Source organism: Lolium rigidum, chromosome 1, assembly GCF_022539505.1.
Source record: "Lolium rigidum isolate FL_2022 chromosome 1, APGP_CSIRO_Lrig_0.1, whole genome shotgun sequence".
Lineage (NCBI taxonomy): Eukaryota > Viridiplantae > Streptophyta > Magnoliopsida > Poales > Poaceae > Lolium > Lolium rigidum.
The window spans coordinates 264,548,787-264,564,542 of record NC_061508.1 but is presented as its reverse complement, the minus strand read 5'-3'; the positions used below and the strand labels follow the sequence as shown (position 1 = coordinate 264,564,542).

General features: G+C 46.9%; 1 protein-coding gene across 1 annotated transcript in view; it reads left to right on the top strand.

The window, feature by feature from the left end:
• LOC124658423 (peroxidase P7-like) overlaps positions 1 to 9,943 on the top strand; it is a 31,966-nt gene extending 22,023 nt beyond the window's left edge. Inside the window, exons 5-8 of the mRNA XM_047196759.1 lie at positions 2,797 to 2,808; positions 8,711 to 8,932; positions 9,125 to 9,307; positions 9,776 to 9,943. Of these exons, the coding sequence (XP_047052715.1) occupies positions 2,797 to 2,808; positions 8,711 to 8,932; positions 9,125 to 9,307; positions 9,776 to 9,943 (585 nt within the window). The remainder of the gene's footprint in view (positions 1 to 2,796; positions 2,809 to 8,710; positions 8,933 to 9,124; positions 9,308 to 9,775) is intronic.
• Positions 9,944 to 15,756: the final 5,813 nt, after the last annotated feature.

Below are 15,756 nucleotides of genomic sequence, written 5' to 3'. Positions count from 1 at the left end.
AAAGTTATATCTATGTGTTGTTTATGATCTTGCATGCTCTCCGTTACTAGTAGATGCTCTGGCCAAGTAGATGCTTGTAACTCCAAGAGGGAGTATTTATGCTCGATAGTGGGTTCATGCCCGCATTGACACCGGGACGAGTGACGGAAAGTTCTAAGGTTGTGTTGTGCTGTTGCCACTAGGGATAAAACATTGATGCTATGTCTAAGGATGTAGTTGTTGATTACATTACGCACCATACTTAATGCAATTGTCTCGTTGCTTTGCAACTTAATACCGGAGGGGTTCGGATGATAACTTCGAAGGTGGACTTTTTAGGCATAGATGCATGCTCGGATGGCGGTCTATGTACTTTGTCGTAATGCCCAATTAAATCTCACTATACTCATCATAATATGTATGTGCATGGTCATGCCCTCTTTATTTGTCAATTGCCCAACTCGTAATTTGTTCACCCAACATGCCTGTTTGTCTTATGGGAGAGACACCTCTAGTGAACTGTGGACCCCGGTCCAATTCTCTTTACTGAAATACAATCTACTGCAATACTTGTTCTACTCGTTTTCTCGCAAACAATCATCTTCCACACAATACGGTTAATCCTTTGTTACAGCAAGCCGGTGAGATTGACAACCTCACTGTTTCGTTGGGGCAAAGTACTTTGGTTGTGTTGTGCGGGTTCCACGTTGGCGCCGGAATCTCTGGTGTTGCACCGCACTACATCCCACCGCCATCAACCTTCAACGTGCTTCTTGGCTCCTCCTGGTTCGATAAACCTTGGTTTCTTTCTGAGGGAAAACTTGCTGCTGTGCGCATCATATCTTCCTCTTGGGGTTCCCAACGAACGTGTGAGTTACACGCCATCAGCATGCTTGCCTTCTTTCTTACAGAATAAGACCTTTGTTTTCTGCAGTTACTTATTACATAGAAAACATTTTTAGGATAGTCCAGCTGAAGACTTTGTTTTGGCCCCATCAATTACATTCCTGAATTCTTCTACTGAATTTGCAGGTAGTGGTCACATCCATGCTGCTGGGCAGTGCAAAATGCTACAGTGGTGCTCAAGTCCGAGGCGAAACTCCTACGGTGCACTACATGTTGGTGCTCTATTTCTCTCCCTTGGCACCTTTACCTTTCGAAATGAGAATGCTCTCTGGGAATTTAGAGCTACTACTGTCCTGGTAGCCAAGTAGCATACAATAATGTCTGATGATTTCTTGTCTTGGTATTTGCTACGTTTTTGCTAAGTTGTCGATGACTAGCTGAGTTTAGCCGACAGTACGAACTAGATGAGTTGCAGGTGGCATTAGTTGCATGCATTTTATAGGTGGTTCATTAAGGTCCAGGTCACAATTATTTTTTGGAAAAAGAACAAAATCAAATTCCACCGAAAACAAGTATTTGAACATACTAATTTATTCCAGCGGCCCTGATGTAAATCAATTACACAAACATGGAGAGCAGTTGCATAAAGTTTTGAACAAAATGTATCCATATTTTCATTTTGGATAACTTTTTTAAAGCTGTTTCCTTTTCTTACTCTTTAATGCACGATTTTTAATGAGACACAACATACTAATTTTTTTACCACAGAATGTAATACATATTCTCTTTTTTGCTGCAAATTTTTCAGCTTTACTTTAAGACATCCATGGGTGTACAGAGAGATGGGGTGCGGCAGCAGATATGATCAACCAGTACCAGACACCAGTGACCAAGGTGAACCTATCTGCTGCTAAGTTGCACTATTTACTGTTAGGTTATTTGTAAGCCTACTGTTGTGTTGCTAACTAGCTACTGCTAAGTCTACTAAGTTACTGCTAATTTACGGTTATGTTGCTACTAAGTTGGGGCCACAAACACTCTGTTTGGGTTGTTTTTGCATCTTGTTTGGGGTCCAACAAAAGGTATGGCTATTTAACTAAGTTGCTGCTGTAACCCTCCCTGTTGTTTCCAAGATCAATGTTAGTTGCATGGTAATATGCACTAAGTTGTTTTATTCAGCATACTTGAGTTATTTCCATCATTTTAATCTAAGTTTTGACTTACTATCAAATTCCCCTAAGTAGTATAGTGATTTAATTAAGTTGCGTTTTGCTATCTCACTAAGTTGTTATTTCATGAAAATTAAGTTGTACATTAACGATTTAAACGAAGTTACCTTTTTTCATCCCCTCAATTGTATACTGATTATAATTAAGTTGTTTTATTCAGCATAGTTAAGTTGTTTCCATCACCATGTTGATTAATCCCCCGTTCTCAAACCACTTTGTTATACCTGCTACGCTCTGTATAAAATAGCAAACCAGTCTATGTGATCCTCATGGTGCCATGTTGTGTATGGATTCGTACCGCAGTCATAATTTATATGAGTGGATTCATCTCGCGGTGCCCATCACCCACTCGTTTTTGTTGCACCTGTCCAACCTACTTGTTTGTGCACAACTTGCATTAGATAGGGCAACGAGCTACGTTCTCAAGATGGTACTCGTTTTATAGGGGGTAGATTATGGACATACCAGTGCATTTTTTTAGATCCCCATTCTTTTTAAGGTTCTACAAAAACCATCAACTTGGCCATCTCATCTCATTGTGTTAACCACGAGGCGCTTCACCTTGTCCGTTTCCATGATGATGCTCGCTGATATATGCATTGTGAAGGATTTGTTATGGTTTAATAGTGTATCATATGACCCAGAAATCATGAGGCTGTTTATCTCGTCTCATTTTTTTAACCACAAGGCTGTTTCATGAACCCCTTATCTTCCTCAACATTACCTAGTAGTTCTGTAATAGGGTATCGGATTTGTAATAGTTTTTAAGCAACATACTTAAGTTGCTTACTAATTTAATTAAGTTGTTTTGTCAACATGGTTAAGTTGGTTACTGAATTAGCTAAGTTGATTTTCCATCATGCTTAGGTTCTTTTTTATCAACAACCTTAATTTAGCTACTTAATCTAACTAAGTTGATTTTTCCAACATGATTAAATTGTATTTTCCAATATAGCTAAGTTTGTTCTTTAGCAACAAGGATTTCATAGTTGACTACTAATTCAATTAAGTTCCTTTTGGCATCATGGTTGAGTTGTTTTCATAATCTAGCTAAGTTTGCTTTTAGCAACATGACTTTTTTAGTTGGCTACTGATAGGACCATCGCACAGCTTACGTTTAATGTGACAGCAGTGAATGTTCTCACGTTTACTGCAAATGTGTGTAGACCCCGTATGTTTTTAGTGTTTTCTAGGTGCCATATGCAATTTACTTCAATCTTATGTCATGCCACATATGTCCCTTTTTTACATAAATTGGTACTGAACACTACCTTTGGTTGTAATGGTTGTTTGCTTTTTGATTGTAGTCAATCAGCCAGATAACAATTGCTTCAGTATATATGGATGGAAGTTTGTCTAATGTTTTAAGTAAGTTGCTTTTCTCAGCAAGCATGAGTTTGCTAATAATTTAACTAAGTTGCCCTTTGTTGTCTAGCTAAGTTGTTTTACCATCATCTAACCTAAGTTTTTGATTTTACAAAAAAATCCTATTAGTAGTTCTCTCGTTTAATTTAAGTTTGCCTTTTCTCAACCGGCCACAAGTACCGCAAGTAGATTATCGCTGGTCGATAGCGGACTTGTCGTCATGTAGTTCCGAAGATGCCTATTGTTTAAGTCAAAGCCCAAACATACTGCGGCATGATTAAGTTCATGCTCATTATACTTTGCAGACATGATTGTTGTTGGTAGATACCATAATGCGAGATGATTTGTGTGTTATCTGCATGTACATAGGGTAGTGGATCTAACTAAGTTGTTGGTTTTCAGATCACCTAGTCCCTTTTTCCTATGCAGGTAAGTTGCAGTTTGTCATGCCACTAAGTTGTAGTTTATCAGGCCATGACGATGTAGTTATCAGATTACCTAGTTGCTTTTTGTGTGCAGGTAAGTTGCAGTTTGTCATGCCACGAAGTTGTAGTTATCATATTACCTAGTTGCCTTTTGTGTGTAGCTAAGTTGCAGTGCTTGTAATCAACTTCTAATATCCTGGCCATAATGCTCCTTGGTTTTCTTCCCTTTGCAGATTGTTGAAACTTAAGAAAGATGAAGCATAAAACTTGGGAAGTATGTACAACTGGCCTGATTTGTGCACATAATATCATCTAAGAGTGTTGATGCCTTAAACAAGTCCTTTGTAAAATTGGCATTAAAAATGCATGCTGGTGTCAATCCTATTGTAGTTTTCCTGACTCTTGAATCTCAGGTTTGAGGAGACCCTAGTACTTTCCTCCCGTTATGTAACTTTTCCATTGGTTGTCACACGGAGCATCTAGTGTTGTGCCTCATGTCATGGCACAAATCACCTGCTGGGGTTGATCGAGGTGGAGCTACACCTCGCGGCGTTGGCTGCCACAAAGACAACAAATTGTTTCTTGGGACATCTTCTAAGTTGTATTTTTATCGGCGGTATTATTGGTTCCGCATGTGAGCTAAGTTGTAATTTTGCATAATAAATTATAGACCCATGTGTTTGCTAAGTTGTATATTCATTATTACTAATTTGTATACCCCTACTGCAAAGTTGCATGTTCTACCTGTGAAGTTCTATACCTCTACACCTAAGTGTGAAATTACTTATTTTTAAGGAGTGCAGCAATTGTATCTTCTCTAGTTGCAACCTAGTAGGGGATGACGCAACTAAAACATTACTGACAACAAATTGTTCAAATAGTGCGGGTGCGGCAACTATAGCATCCACCAAATGCAACCCCATTTGGGGATGAATGGTAAAGTTGTGCATCGTCATTGTTGTCTATTATCGTGTCTAAGTTATCTACCAGTAGTACTAATTAGCTAGCATCCCTGTTGTGAAGTTGTGTACCATTGTCGTGAAGTTGCCTACTGATTTGCCGTGACACTAGAGTTGTTGCAATGGCTTCGACAAAGAATATAAATTGGTGGTTCAAATATATGCTAAGTTGTATTTTCATGCAATATTTATTGTTGTCACACATGAGCTAAGTTGCTTTTACAGAAGTAAATTTCCTCTATAACTTTGCTAAGTTGCATACTACGGACAGTAAACCGTTGTTTCGCATGTGTGCCAAGTTGAGTTTTGCTGACATATGTACTAAGTTGTATTTTGTTTCGCATGTGTGCCAAGTTGAGTTTTGCTGACATATGTACTAAGTTGTATTTTTTTGCCCAACGTAAGTTGTTGCTTCGCACATGGAGTTTGGCTTCTCGGATCCATTTTGCAAAACAAGCACATGATGCCATACCGCCCTCGCGAGAATGCTGCCGTTAAGGTCGGTCGTGTCCCACTTCCTTGATGCCATCAAGCTGAGCGGATCTTGATTAGAGTTATAGGATAAGTTGCATCCCTAACAGTGAATCTCGCGATAACGCTACCGAGGTTGGTCGTGTCCCACTTCCTTCATGCCATCAAGCTAAGCCGATCTTATACGATAAGTTGCATCCCTAACAGCGAATAAATTTTGCTTCACATATATTCTAAGTTGCCCCTTCGACAGTACTTTATTGGATCAGACATGTCATGAAGCATTTTCATTAAGCACACGTATAACCCATTTTCAGTAAAAGAAAGGACTGCAGCCGTGTGCGACCCGTTTTTCTCCTCTTCTCCTATCTCTTCCCCTTTCCTTCCCTTTTCCTGTCCCAATTTCTTCCCTAACGACCATGAGAGCCAGGCAGCGCCGGCCATCCCCTCCACCCTGGCCCCTGGCGGTCCTCTGCGCGCATCCTGTTCCCTTCCCTGCGCCGCCGCGGCAGCTTTGTCCCTCCCCATCCCCCACGTTCCTCTGCCGTCGCGCGACCTTCGCTCCCACGCACGGCCCCGATGCTCCTCCTCACGAACTCGGCGCCGTGCCGCCTCCCAGGCCGTGGCCACCCTCCGGGCGCTATTCAGTGTGACTGCTGCGAGGTACTGGTCCAGATTCACAGTCGGCTCCACCCCGCCGGCGGGAGCCGGGAGGCAGAGGATTGTGGAGGTATCGGGTGGTGGATCGTGAAGTCGGGAGGAATTGAGGAAGTGAACCGGGTCGTCCATGGCATGGAAAAGGTGGATCTCGGCGGGGAGGTTGGGCCGGAGCGGATGCGCACGGCGACGGGGACTGCCCCGGTGGTCGTCGACGCCAAGGACTTCGTTGACGTGTGAACCAGTGCGTGGACTTTCTGCTTTCGTTTGAACGCTCTACGATGACCAGTTCCAACTTTCTATTTCTGGGGTGAGGGCTCGATTCGACTAACAGGCCCCCGTTTGCTCGCTAGACACGTCCTTTGTTGTAACACCTAGAAAGCCAGCAAAACTTGATACACAAAACAATCAAACAATTAAAAATACTTTATGTAGGACGAATCACAACGTAAATCTAATATTTAAGCATATTTTTATTATTTGAAAATGTAACTCCTATATCTTTTTGACAACCCGTCTTGTAAATAGAAAAGTATCTAAGTTGTAACCTCACTTGTAAATGAAAAAAGAAAAAAAAAGCTCAGTTGCAACCTGGCTTACAACTGAAGCAACCTGACTTGCAACTGGAAAACACCTCAGTTTCTACCCTACTTGTAACTGGTAAAAACAAATTAATTCAAACACTAGTTGCAACTAAAAAAATTATTATTTTAAACTCCATTTAAAATTGGAAAACAAACCTCAATTGAAACCTGATTTGCAGCCGAAAAGACAGGCACATAACAAATTCCTGTAGCTACAAAATTATCTAAGAAAAAAGGTGTTAGAAAAATGTCACAAGAAAAGGCGTACCTAACCCCACGAAGTCTCATATGTGCTTCTTGGTACTGACCACACACACACAAGGTCCACAAAGAGAGTTGCGTCCAGAAAATAAAAAAAAACAATATAGGATATGAGTTGATCGCGTGAAACAAGTGACAAGCAAGAATGATTCGTGGCCTCCTCGATCTAACAGATGGTGAATCGGGTGGGCGCTAAACTATTTATCCGCTAGCTGGGAATTAGTGATTCCTACAATTTATTTACTTGAATTGTGTTATTTAGATCTTAGAGCGCCTAATCAATTCACCCAAAATCTCAAGTTAATTAATGGGGAAAATGAGGTATATACATATGTTTATACCTCAATGGTACATTCTCTAAGATCTCCTTCTTGTCGTGGTGGCCAGTGGACATGTGCACTGTTGCGCTCTCCTACTGAATCTTGGCATCCGTCTCCTCCCAACAGTGACTCGGCCTCTTTTCTCGGGCCAAAGGAGGAGACGGTCAGGTTTGGATATAGGGGGCGAAGCTTACATGATCGCTAGTGAAGTACAACCCAAATCAAGAGATAGAGTTTAAATTAAACCATTTACATACATTGGAAAGCCACCATACATGCAGCAAGTAAAAATATTATTTTCTCCAAATTTAAATATATCTCTACTACTACCATACATTTGATCAAAATTTGGCACTAAGCCAGATTCAGGATGGGGAAATTAGCAATATGTTATATTCATTTTGTTCGTTTTTACATTAACAAGTTGTCTAGACTAAAGAAATGCATAAGATATATCGGATTGGGAGTGCGGCTATATAGGTTTTGTTAATTCTCATCCACGCGAGAATTGAGTTAGAGCTTGCTCAACTCCAAAACTATCATATTTGCAACAAAAAAAAACTATCAGATTTCCAACGTTATTCGTGTGACCTGTAAGTTACACATGACAAGTGAGATATGGATCCCCTCCATTATGTGATGGCCCATGATGGCCGCCCCGGGCCCCTACCCTGGGCCAGGCGTACAGTGGCTGGTAAAAAAACTCAGATGCATCACCAAATAGCATTATACATAGTGATGATTTTTCAGTACACATAGAGTGATGGGACATCTCCAATGTCAATTCTGGTTAGAAAAGAAACAAAAAAGTTGCTAAACTTTCCGGAGCAAGATAAAATACTGGAAAAATCAGAGGTTGGCCAAGATGGACCCACGCGTGTGGCAGAGTATAACTGCTGGGTGGACCACATGTTGATAGATGCATTTTGTGTCATCTATTTTAGGCCATGTACATTTAGTTTATATTGTTTTATTAGAACAAATTGGGTACTATTTACCATATTTTAGATGATTTATCGAATTTTTGTTAAAACTTATTAGCAATTCTACTTAACTTTAGGAGGCATACAAAATTTTTTTTTTCATATTTATAGTTGAGATACCTTAAAGACTCTAAATAAATCGAGAAAAAATAGCATTTTGTCCTTCGGGACGACGAAGACCCCGAGGTTTGGGAGGGCATGGAAGGAGCCACGGGAGCAAGAGAGGACCCATGGCGCGGTCCACTAGGACATCCCCGATATGGTGGGTCCCATGACTTGTAGCTCGCCTCATGACCTCCTTTTTAGTAGAAAAAATAAATCCTATGCCATATTTTTCTGACAGTTTTTAAAGGTGAAGGCGGATCCGTAAGTCTTCTCCTACCCACCAATACCCTTAAGCACAAATAAATTCCCAAACTGGTATGAAATTATTTATTCCCTCAAAATAATTCATGAAGATAACAAACAATTAATTGTTACCATAGTTTCCGTTTTGTTCCGTAGCAGTAAAACATAGTTTCCAGTTTTAACCATAAAGGATCATGATTGGAAGTCTGCGGGGGAGCTATAAATAGAAAGCCAGAATTTACAGATGATGCAATCAACAAAGTGAGGCAAATCTCGAAAGTAGTTGATCGCCATGGCTGATGCTAGGATAATACACTGCCTGCTTGCCGTCTCCCTCCTCTCCTTCGTTGACCATGCCCATGCGCAGCTCTCGACGACCTTCTACTCCAGATCCTGCCCCAGTCTTGAGACTACCGTGTCGGAGGTGATGAAGCAGGCCGTCGTCAAGGAACAGCGGTTCGGCGCGTCGCTTCTGAGGCTTTTCTTCCACGACTGCTTTGTCCAGGTAACATAAGTCGCACACTTCAGGAACGCTCAGCGAAACTCTAGTACTCCCTCCGATTCATATTACTTGATGCTAATATAGATGTATCTAGGCATATTTTAGTTGTAGATAAATCTATTTTACCATCAAGTAATATGGATCGGAGGGAGTATGATATTCTGGGCGTATCTAACTAACATGGATGTAATGCAGGGCTGCGACGGCTCGATTCTTCTGGACGCCGCCGGAGGCGAGAAGTCCGCTGGCCCGAACGCCAACTCCTTGCGTGGCTTCGACGTCATCGATACCATCAAGGCGCGCGTGGAGGCCAAGTGCCCCGGCGTCGTCTCCTGCGCCGACATCCTCGCCCTTGCCGCGCGCGACGGAACATTTCTGGTACGTCCTTGCCAAAGATCGCCGACACTGCCGGTTTGCTTTGCTACTCTAGTTAATTTGATGTTTCTGCGACCTTATCAGCTCCGTGGACCGACTTGGAAAGTGCCGCTGGGCCGGCGCGACTCGACGACGGCGAGCCAATCCCTCGCCAACGCCAACCTCCCCAGCTCCGGCTCAAGCCTCTCCACGCTCATCTCCACGTTCGCCAGCAAAGGGCTCTCAGCGACCGACATGACGGCGCTGTCCGGCGCGCATACCATCGGCCTGGCCCGCTGCTCTACCTTCCGCGACCACGTCTACAACGACGCCAACATCAACTCCTCATTCTCTGCGCGGCGGCGCAAGACATGTCCGCGATCCGGCGGCGACAGCCACCTGGCCCCCATGGACTTGCACAGCTCGAGGGTGTTTGACAACTCCTACTACCAGAACCTCATGGCACGGCGCGGCCTGCTCCACTCCGACCAGGAGCTCTTCAACGGAGGGTCGCAAGACGCGCTGGTGCGGCAGTACAGCGCCAACCCTGCGCTCTTCCGGAAAGATTTCGTGACGGCCATGATAAAAATGGGGAACATAAACCCGCTCACCGGCGCCGCCGGACAGATCAGGAAGAACTGCAGAGTCGTCAATAGATAGCTAGGTCGTCGAACAGATAATTAAATACTCGAAACATTCGATAGTGGGGATTCTCTAATGTAATAGATAGCACTACAATATGTAGTGTCGATTCTTTTGAAGAACGTAAGCAGTGATGGTTGATGCCCGTTTATCAAATCCATTGCCCGGACCTACTATAATACTTTGATCGGATTACTTGCTCTAGGTTCGAGGAGTTCTTTTTAGTAGGCTTCAACTAAACAAGAAGAGAAGAGTGCTTAATCTTAACCATCATGGATCAAGGATGACTCGCCCTACGAGCATTTCCACCACCTTGTTCTTTTTAGAGACACTCCTCTATTGGGGCTAATGTAAGAAAAACAGCGAGTATCAGGGGTTTTGAACAAACACCAATTTGTTGGTACCCTAGTGACAAATACCACAAATCTACAAAGTTTAGGCGATTGACAAAGATTATGAGATCTGAGCCGTTGTAACATATAGCTCAACTCTATCGAGACTATGGTAGACAATCACACATTCTAGAAATCGAGATATTTGTTAGATAATAATGTACTTCATAGCCATCTGCGAAACATCAAGGATTCTAAATGAATCTGAACAAATCCATATATCATAATTCACCCTATAATTGTATGCCGATTTATAGATACATACAATTTTGTCTTCTAAGTTTTTTTTTTGAATTGAGATGGAAGATTTAATTAATGGTCTTTTTAAGCGGCAATGTCTCAAAAGGGAATTAACTAGCACACTTTGTTGTAAATAACATTTGAATTTAGTGCAGGAGCATTTGCTATGATATGTATTATCGCTACTCAAAATATTATTTTGAGCACCACCAAAAAACCAAACGTCCTTATCCCTACCTCCCGCACCATCTTCCCAGGAAGCCTCCACGAACGGATCCTCCCCACCTCCCGACCGCCGCCGCGCCACGACGAGCTCACGTCGCTACGCCTCGACGAGCTCCCGCCGCCGTGCTCCTGAAGCTACCACCTCCGCGCCCTGACGAGCTCGCGCTGCCGCGCTGCCTGGAGCTACCGCCGTCCGCCGACGAACCCCACGTGCTCCTGCGCGCGCTGGCATCCCAGGTCACCCTACCAGCGTCGGTGGCCCAGCGCCGCCGGCGAGCAAACCGTCCCGCGCCGCCACGGAATCCCCCCCCCCCCCCGCCGTCCCACATTTACCATGCCGCGGTCTCCTGGATACCGTCCGCCGTTTGTGCGGCTTTCCTCGCCTGAGCGCATCTCCAGTCGCGTCCCCCAAAGCGTCCCCCAAAGCAATTTGGGGCGCGCCGGACCAAAAAACAGTTCCAGCCGCGTTCCACAAAGCCCAATTTTGTCCGGCGCGGCCCGATACGGTGTCCGGCGCCCCGAGCCCGTCTCTGTCCCACAGGGGACGATCCGGGCACGCCGGACACAAAGAAAAGCGAGACGGGGAGTGGCAGGGCCGACGCGTCAGCGACACAGGGAAATTTCGTCTCCCACTCCCGCCAAATCCCGCCCCTCCCGCCACATCGCGCCTATCCCGCCGCGCATTTCTGGCTCCCAACACATATCCCGCCGCCGATTCATTTCTCCTATCCCGCCGATTTGTTTCTCCCTCCCGCCGTCCACCCGCCGCCGCTACCCTGTCCCATTCCATGGCGCCGCCGACAGCCCCCAAAAATATAGCCAAGAAAGCGGCCAAGAAGCCGCCGGGCAATGGGACGAACGGGGTGAAAGCGCCGTTCGCGAAGCCGCGGAAGGCGCCGCCTCCGAAGAAGAAGCCGGAAGGATGGACCGATGATCAATGGCAGCAAGATTGTCTGCGTCGGAAGATGGCGACGGCGGAGCGGAAAGGACGGAGGGCGGCGGAGCAGGAGAAGAAGGCTCTGGCGGCACACCAGCACCAGCACATAATGGCCGGGTGTATCGCCGCCACCAACGCGAGCCATGGAGTACGTCCGCGCCGTCGTATGTTCCGGGAGTGATCGCTCCTTCGACATCCGCCTTCTACAACGACGGCCCCTCCGCCACTCTCGGGTGTGTGACGCCTAACTTGTCGCCCCACTACCAGGATGCGCTGCCGCATGGCGGCTTAAACCCCAACAACCTCTACTCCCCGGCGTACGAGCAGTGCGAGCCAGGACCCGGTCCGGACGGTGACCCTTTCACTGGCCGCAGGGGGCCGCTCGAATTCGACGGTGCCGGTGCTGAGGAGGAGGACGGGGGTGAGGACGAGGAGGACGAGGAAGAGGAGGGGGTCGAGGACGGCGACGATGACGAAGAGGGCGGCGAGGGCGGCAAGGAAGAGGACGAGGAGGGTGCCGATGACGATGATCTCGTCGAGGTAGACGCGGACGGCGTGAGGACGAAGAAGAAAAAGAAGAAGAAGGCATCGGGCACACGAGGCCCCAAGTGGACGGTTTTGGAGGATCTTTGTCTGTGCGAGTCGTGGGCGACGGTGAGCCATGACTCCATCATCGGCGCCAACCAAAAGTACGTGAAGTATTGGGCGAGGATCAAGGCCGAGTTCGATGAGCGCAAGCTCATCAAGAGCGACTACAACAAAGTGACAATGAAGAGGAGCCAAAAGGCAATGTCGACGGGATGGGCCATCATCCAGGCGTCGGTGAACTCCTTCCATGGATACCATCACGACTTAGTGACCAGAGCCGACAGCGGCGCCGACGTCGCCCAACTGGTACGACTATTTCTTCCATAATCTGTAGCGCCTACAACGCATTCGATGAAATGATTCTGCTTCCTTTGGTTAGTTTGACAAGGCCATGGATTTGTACCGGAAGAACTCGGAAGGTCACAAATCTTTCGTGCTCATGCATTGCTATAGCAAGCTCAAAGTGAACGAGAAATGGCGGTTGACGTGCCTGTCGCTGTCCAAGGGGAAGGACGCCATTGATCTGGACGCGCCGCTGACAACGTCGGCAGGGCGTCCTACTGGCAACAAGGCTGCCAAGGCCGCCTTGGCCCGACGCCGCATCGTCTGAGAAGACGCAGGAGTCGATCACGAAATGCCTCGCCGACGTCTCCTCGACCTTTCTCTCCGGCCACAAAAAGGCCGACGAAAGGTGGGCGGAGCTGCTCAAGAGGCAAGAGGAGAAGTTGGAGCTCAAGAAACGCAGGGACATCGTCCCTGCTGAGAGCGTCGACAGAGGGAATGTCTCCCCGGACGCGGGCGGCGCACAACTTCTTCAAAGGCCAGATCCTCGATGACATCGAAGCCAAAATGGCGGCGGCCGGTGCGGCGGCTCAGACAGCGGCAGCGGCAGCAACCGCGGAGCAAGAGCCGGCTGACGCGTCTTGTACTGCTACACCTGCGTCGGCCTCTCCGTCGGCGACGGACCAGACGGAGCATGCTCAGCACCGGGCAGATTGCGACGAGGTCATCGTGATCGACGGGCCTGTGTCGACTCAGGATACGTTGCCGTCGGCCAACCCCTTCTTCTAATTTAGCATGCACTATGGTCTATAATATGATCACGCGCCCAGTACTTTGATCGCCGCTACTCTGATCGCGACGATTCGGCGGGAACTATCTCTTTTGAATGCAACAATTTAAATTTCTGATTGGGGGCGGCGTTTGGGGACGCGGCTGGGGAGCGACGTCCCCAAACACGGCACGAACAAAACACGTCCCCAAACGCTCGATTTGGCGCTCTTTTGGGGACGGTTTGGGAACGCGACTGGAGATGCTCTGAACTCTGCAGCCATGTTCTTCCTGTCCCCCAGGGTCCGGGGTGAGGTGGATTCGCATGGTTCTTCCACCACGCGCCTCCGTGATCGCTGACGGCAGCGAGCCCACGACCTACGGCCGCCTCTTGATATCCGCAATTGTACAGCTTCCCCAGCTGGCCCGGATTCCCATTCTGCCGTCCAAGCTCGAGCCACCGGCCGTCTTCCCTCGTGCAGCCATAAACATCGGTGTTCTCTTATTTTCCCGTCGTTCAGCCTCCGCTCGTAGATGGTGCGGCTGGGGATTGTTCGTTCTTTTTCTAAAAATAGGCAAACCGGCTCAGGCGCCCGGCCTTCTCTTTTGGGCAGTACAGGCTGATTCAACGAGAAGTACGATCACAAAAAAATCAGCAGGACACAGAGCCTACTCGATGCCGCTTGACAGGTAGATGGTAAATAAGGGCAGAAGTATAGTGCGGGAAGTGCACTTGTTCGATTTGGGAACTGCAAGAATTCAGAAATATCTGCTTGAAGTGGAGTGTGCGCGTGTCTTCAGCGTCTGCGGCCACAGCATTCGCCGTTTGTCGACGAACTCCCTCTTGCCGGTCTTCCTCTATGTTTCTCTGTATATCTCTTATTTTCTGTCGACAGTACATGTATGTCAGCGTCCACTTGGGTCAGCCTAGCACTCAGCCCACGTTCTGGACGTCTTATGCGCACACGGCCCAACATTTAGCGGAGAGCCCACTCCATCCCAAAAGCCCGGACTGAAAGGAGAAGGGAATCTCTCCCTTATAAGCTGGTCGTGGCCTCCTCCCATAAGCGAGGTGGGACTAAACCGGTGTAGCCTCCACCGGTCAACAGCAGCCTAACATCCCATCCCCCGGAGAAGCCCCTCAGGAAGGCATGGGACTAAACCGGTGTAGCCTCCACCGGTCAATAGCAGCCTAACATCCCATCCCCCTGAGAAGCCCCTCAGGAAGGCATGGCGATCGCTAGCTCCGATACCAGATGTCGGCGTCCACTTGGGTCAGCCCAGCACTCAGCCCACGTTCTGGACGTTTATGCGCACACGGCCAAACATTCAGCGGAGAGCCCACTCCATCCCAAAAGCCCGGACTCGAAAGGAGAAGGGAATCTCTCCCTTATAAGCTGGTCGTGGCCTCCTCCCGTAAGCGAGGTGGGACTAAACCGGTGTAGCCTCCACCGGTCAACAACAGCCTAACAATATACGCAGCAAAATAAGTGCAATTGATCAATAAAAAGAAGGTACACATAATGGTGGTGCATAGCGTGAGGGACAGGGACTCTCCCTTCCCCCCCTTGCTTGGCCGGCCAAGGAGGTGGAGTCCACCATGGACTCCACCCTCCCACTTGGTTGGCTGGTTAGGGTTGGTGGAGTCCAACCGGGACTCCACCTTCCATAGTGATTTCTTCCGGAAGGTTCTAGAACATTCTACCGCCTTCCATAAATGCACCGGATCATTTCCAAACTTGGAAAGTGACTTCCTATATATGAATCTTATTCTCCGGACCATTCCGGAACTCCTCGTGATGTCCTGGATCCCATCCGAGACTCCGAACAACATTCGAACTCCATTCCATATTCCATATCTATTTAAAACGACATCAAACCTTAAGTGTGTCACCATACGGTTCGTGAACTATGTAGACATGGTTGAGACTCCTCTCCGACCAATAACCAATAGCGGGATCTGGAGATCCATAATGGCTCCCTGATGTCTACGGGTGCTTCTATTCTTGTAGACAGTGTTGGGCCTCCAAGAGCAGAGGTTTGTAGAACAGCAGCAAGTTTCCCTTAAGTGGATCACCCAAGGTTTATCGAACTCAGGGAGGAAGAGGTCAAAGATATCCCTCTCAAGCAACCCTGCAATCACGATACAAGAAGTCTCTTGTGTCCCCAACACACCTAATACACTTGTCAGATGTATAGGTGCACTATTTCGGCGAAGAGATAGTGAAATACAAGTAGTATGGATGTATATGAGTGGTAATAGCAATCTGAATAAAATATGGCAGCGAGTAAACATGCAACAGAACAGTAAATAAACGGAGTTTCAGTGTTTGGAAACAAGGCCTAGGGATCATACTTTCACTAGTGGACACTCTCAACATTGCAATCATAATTGGATA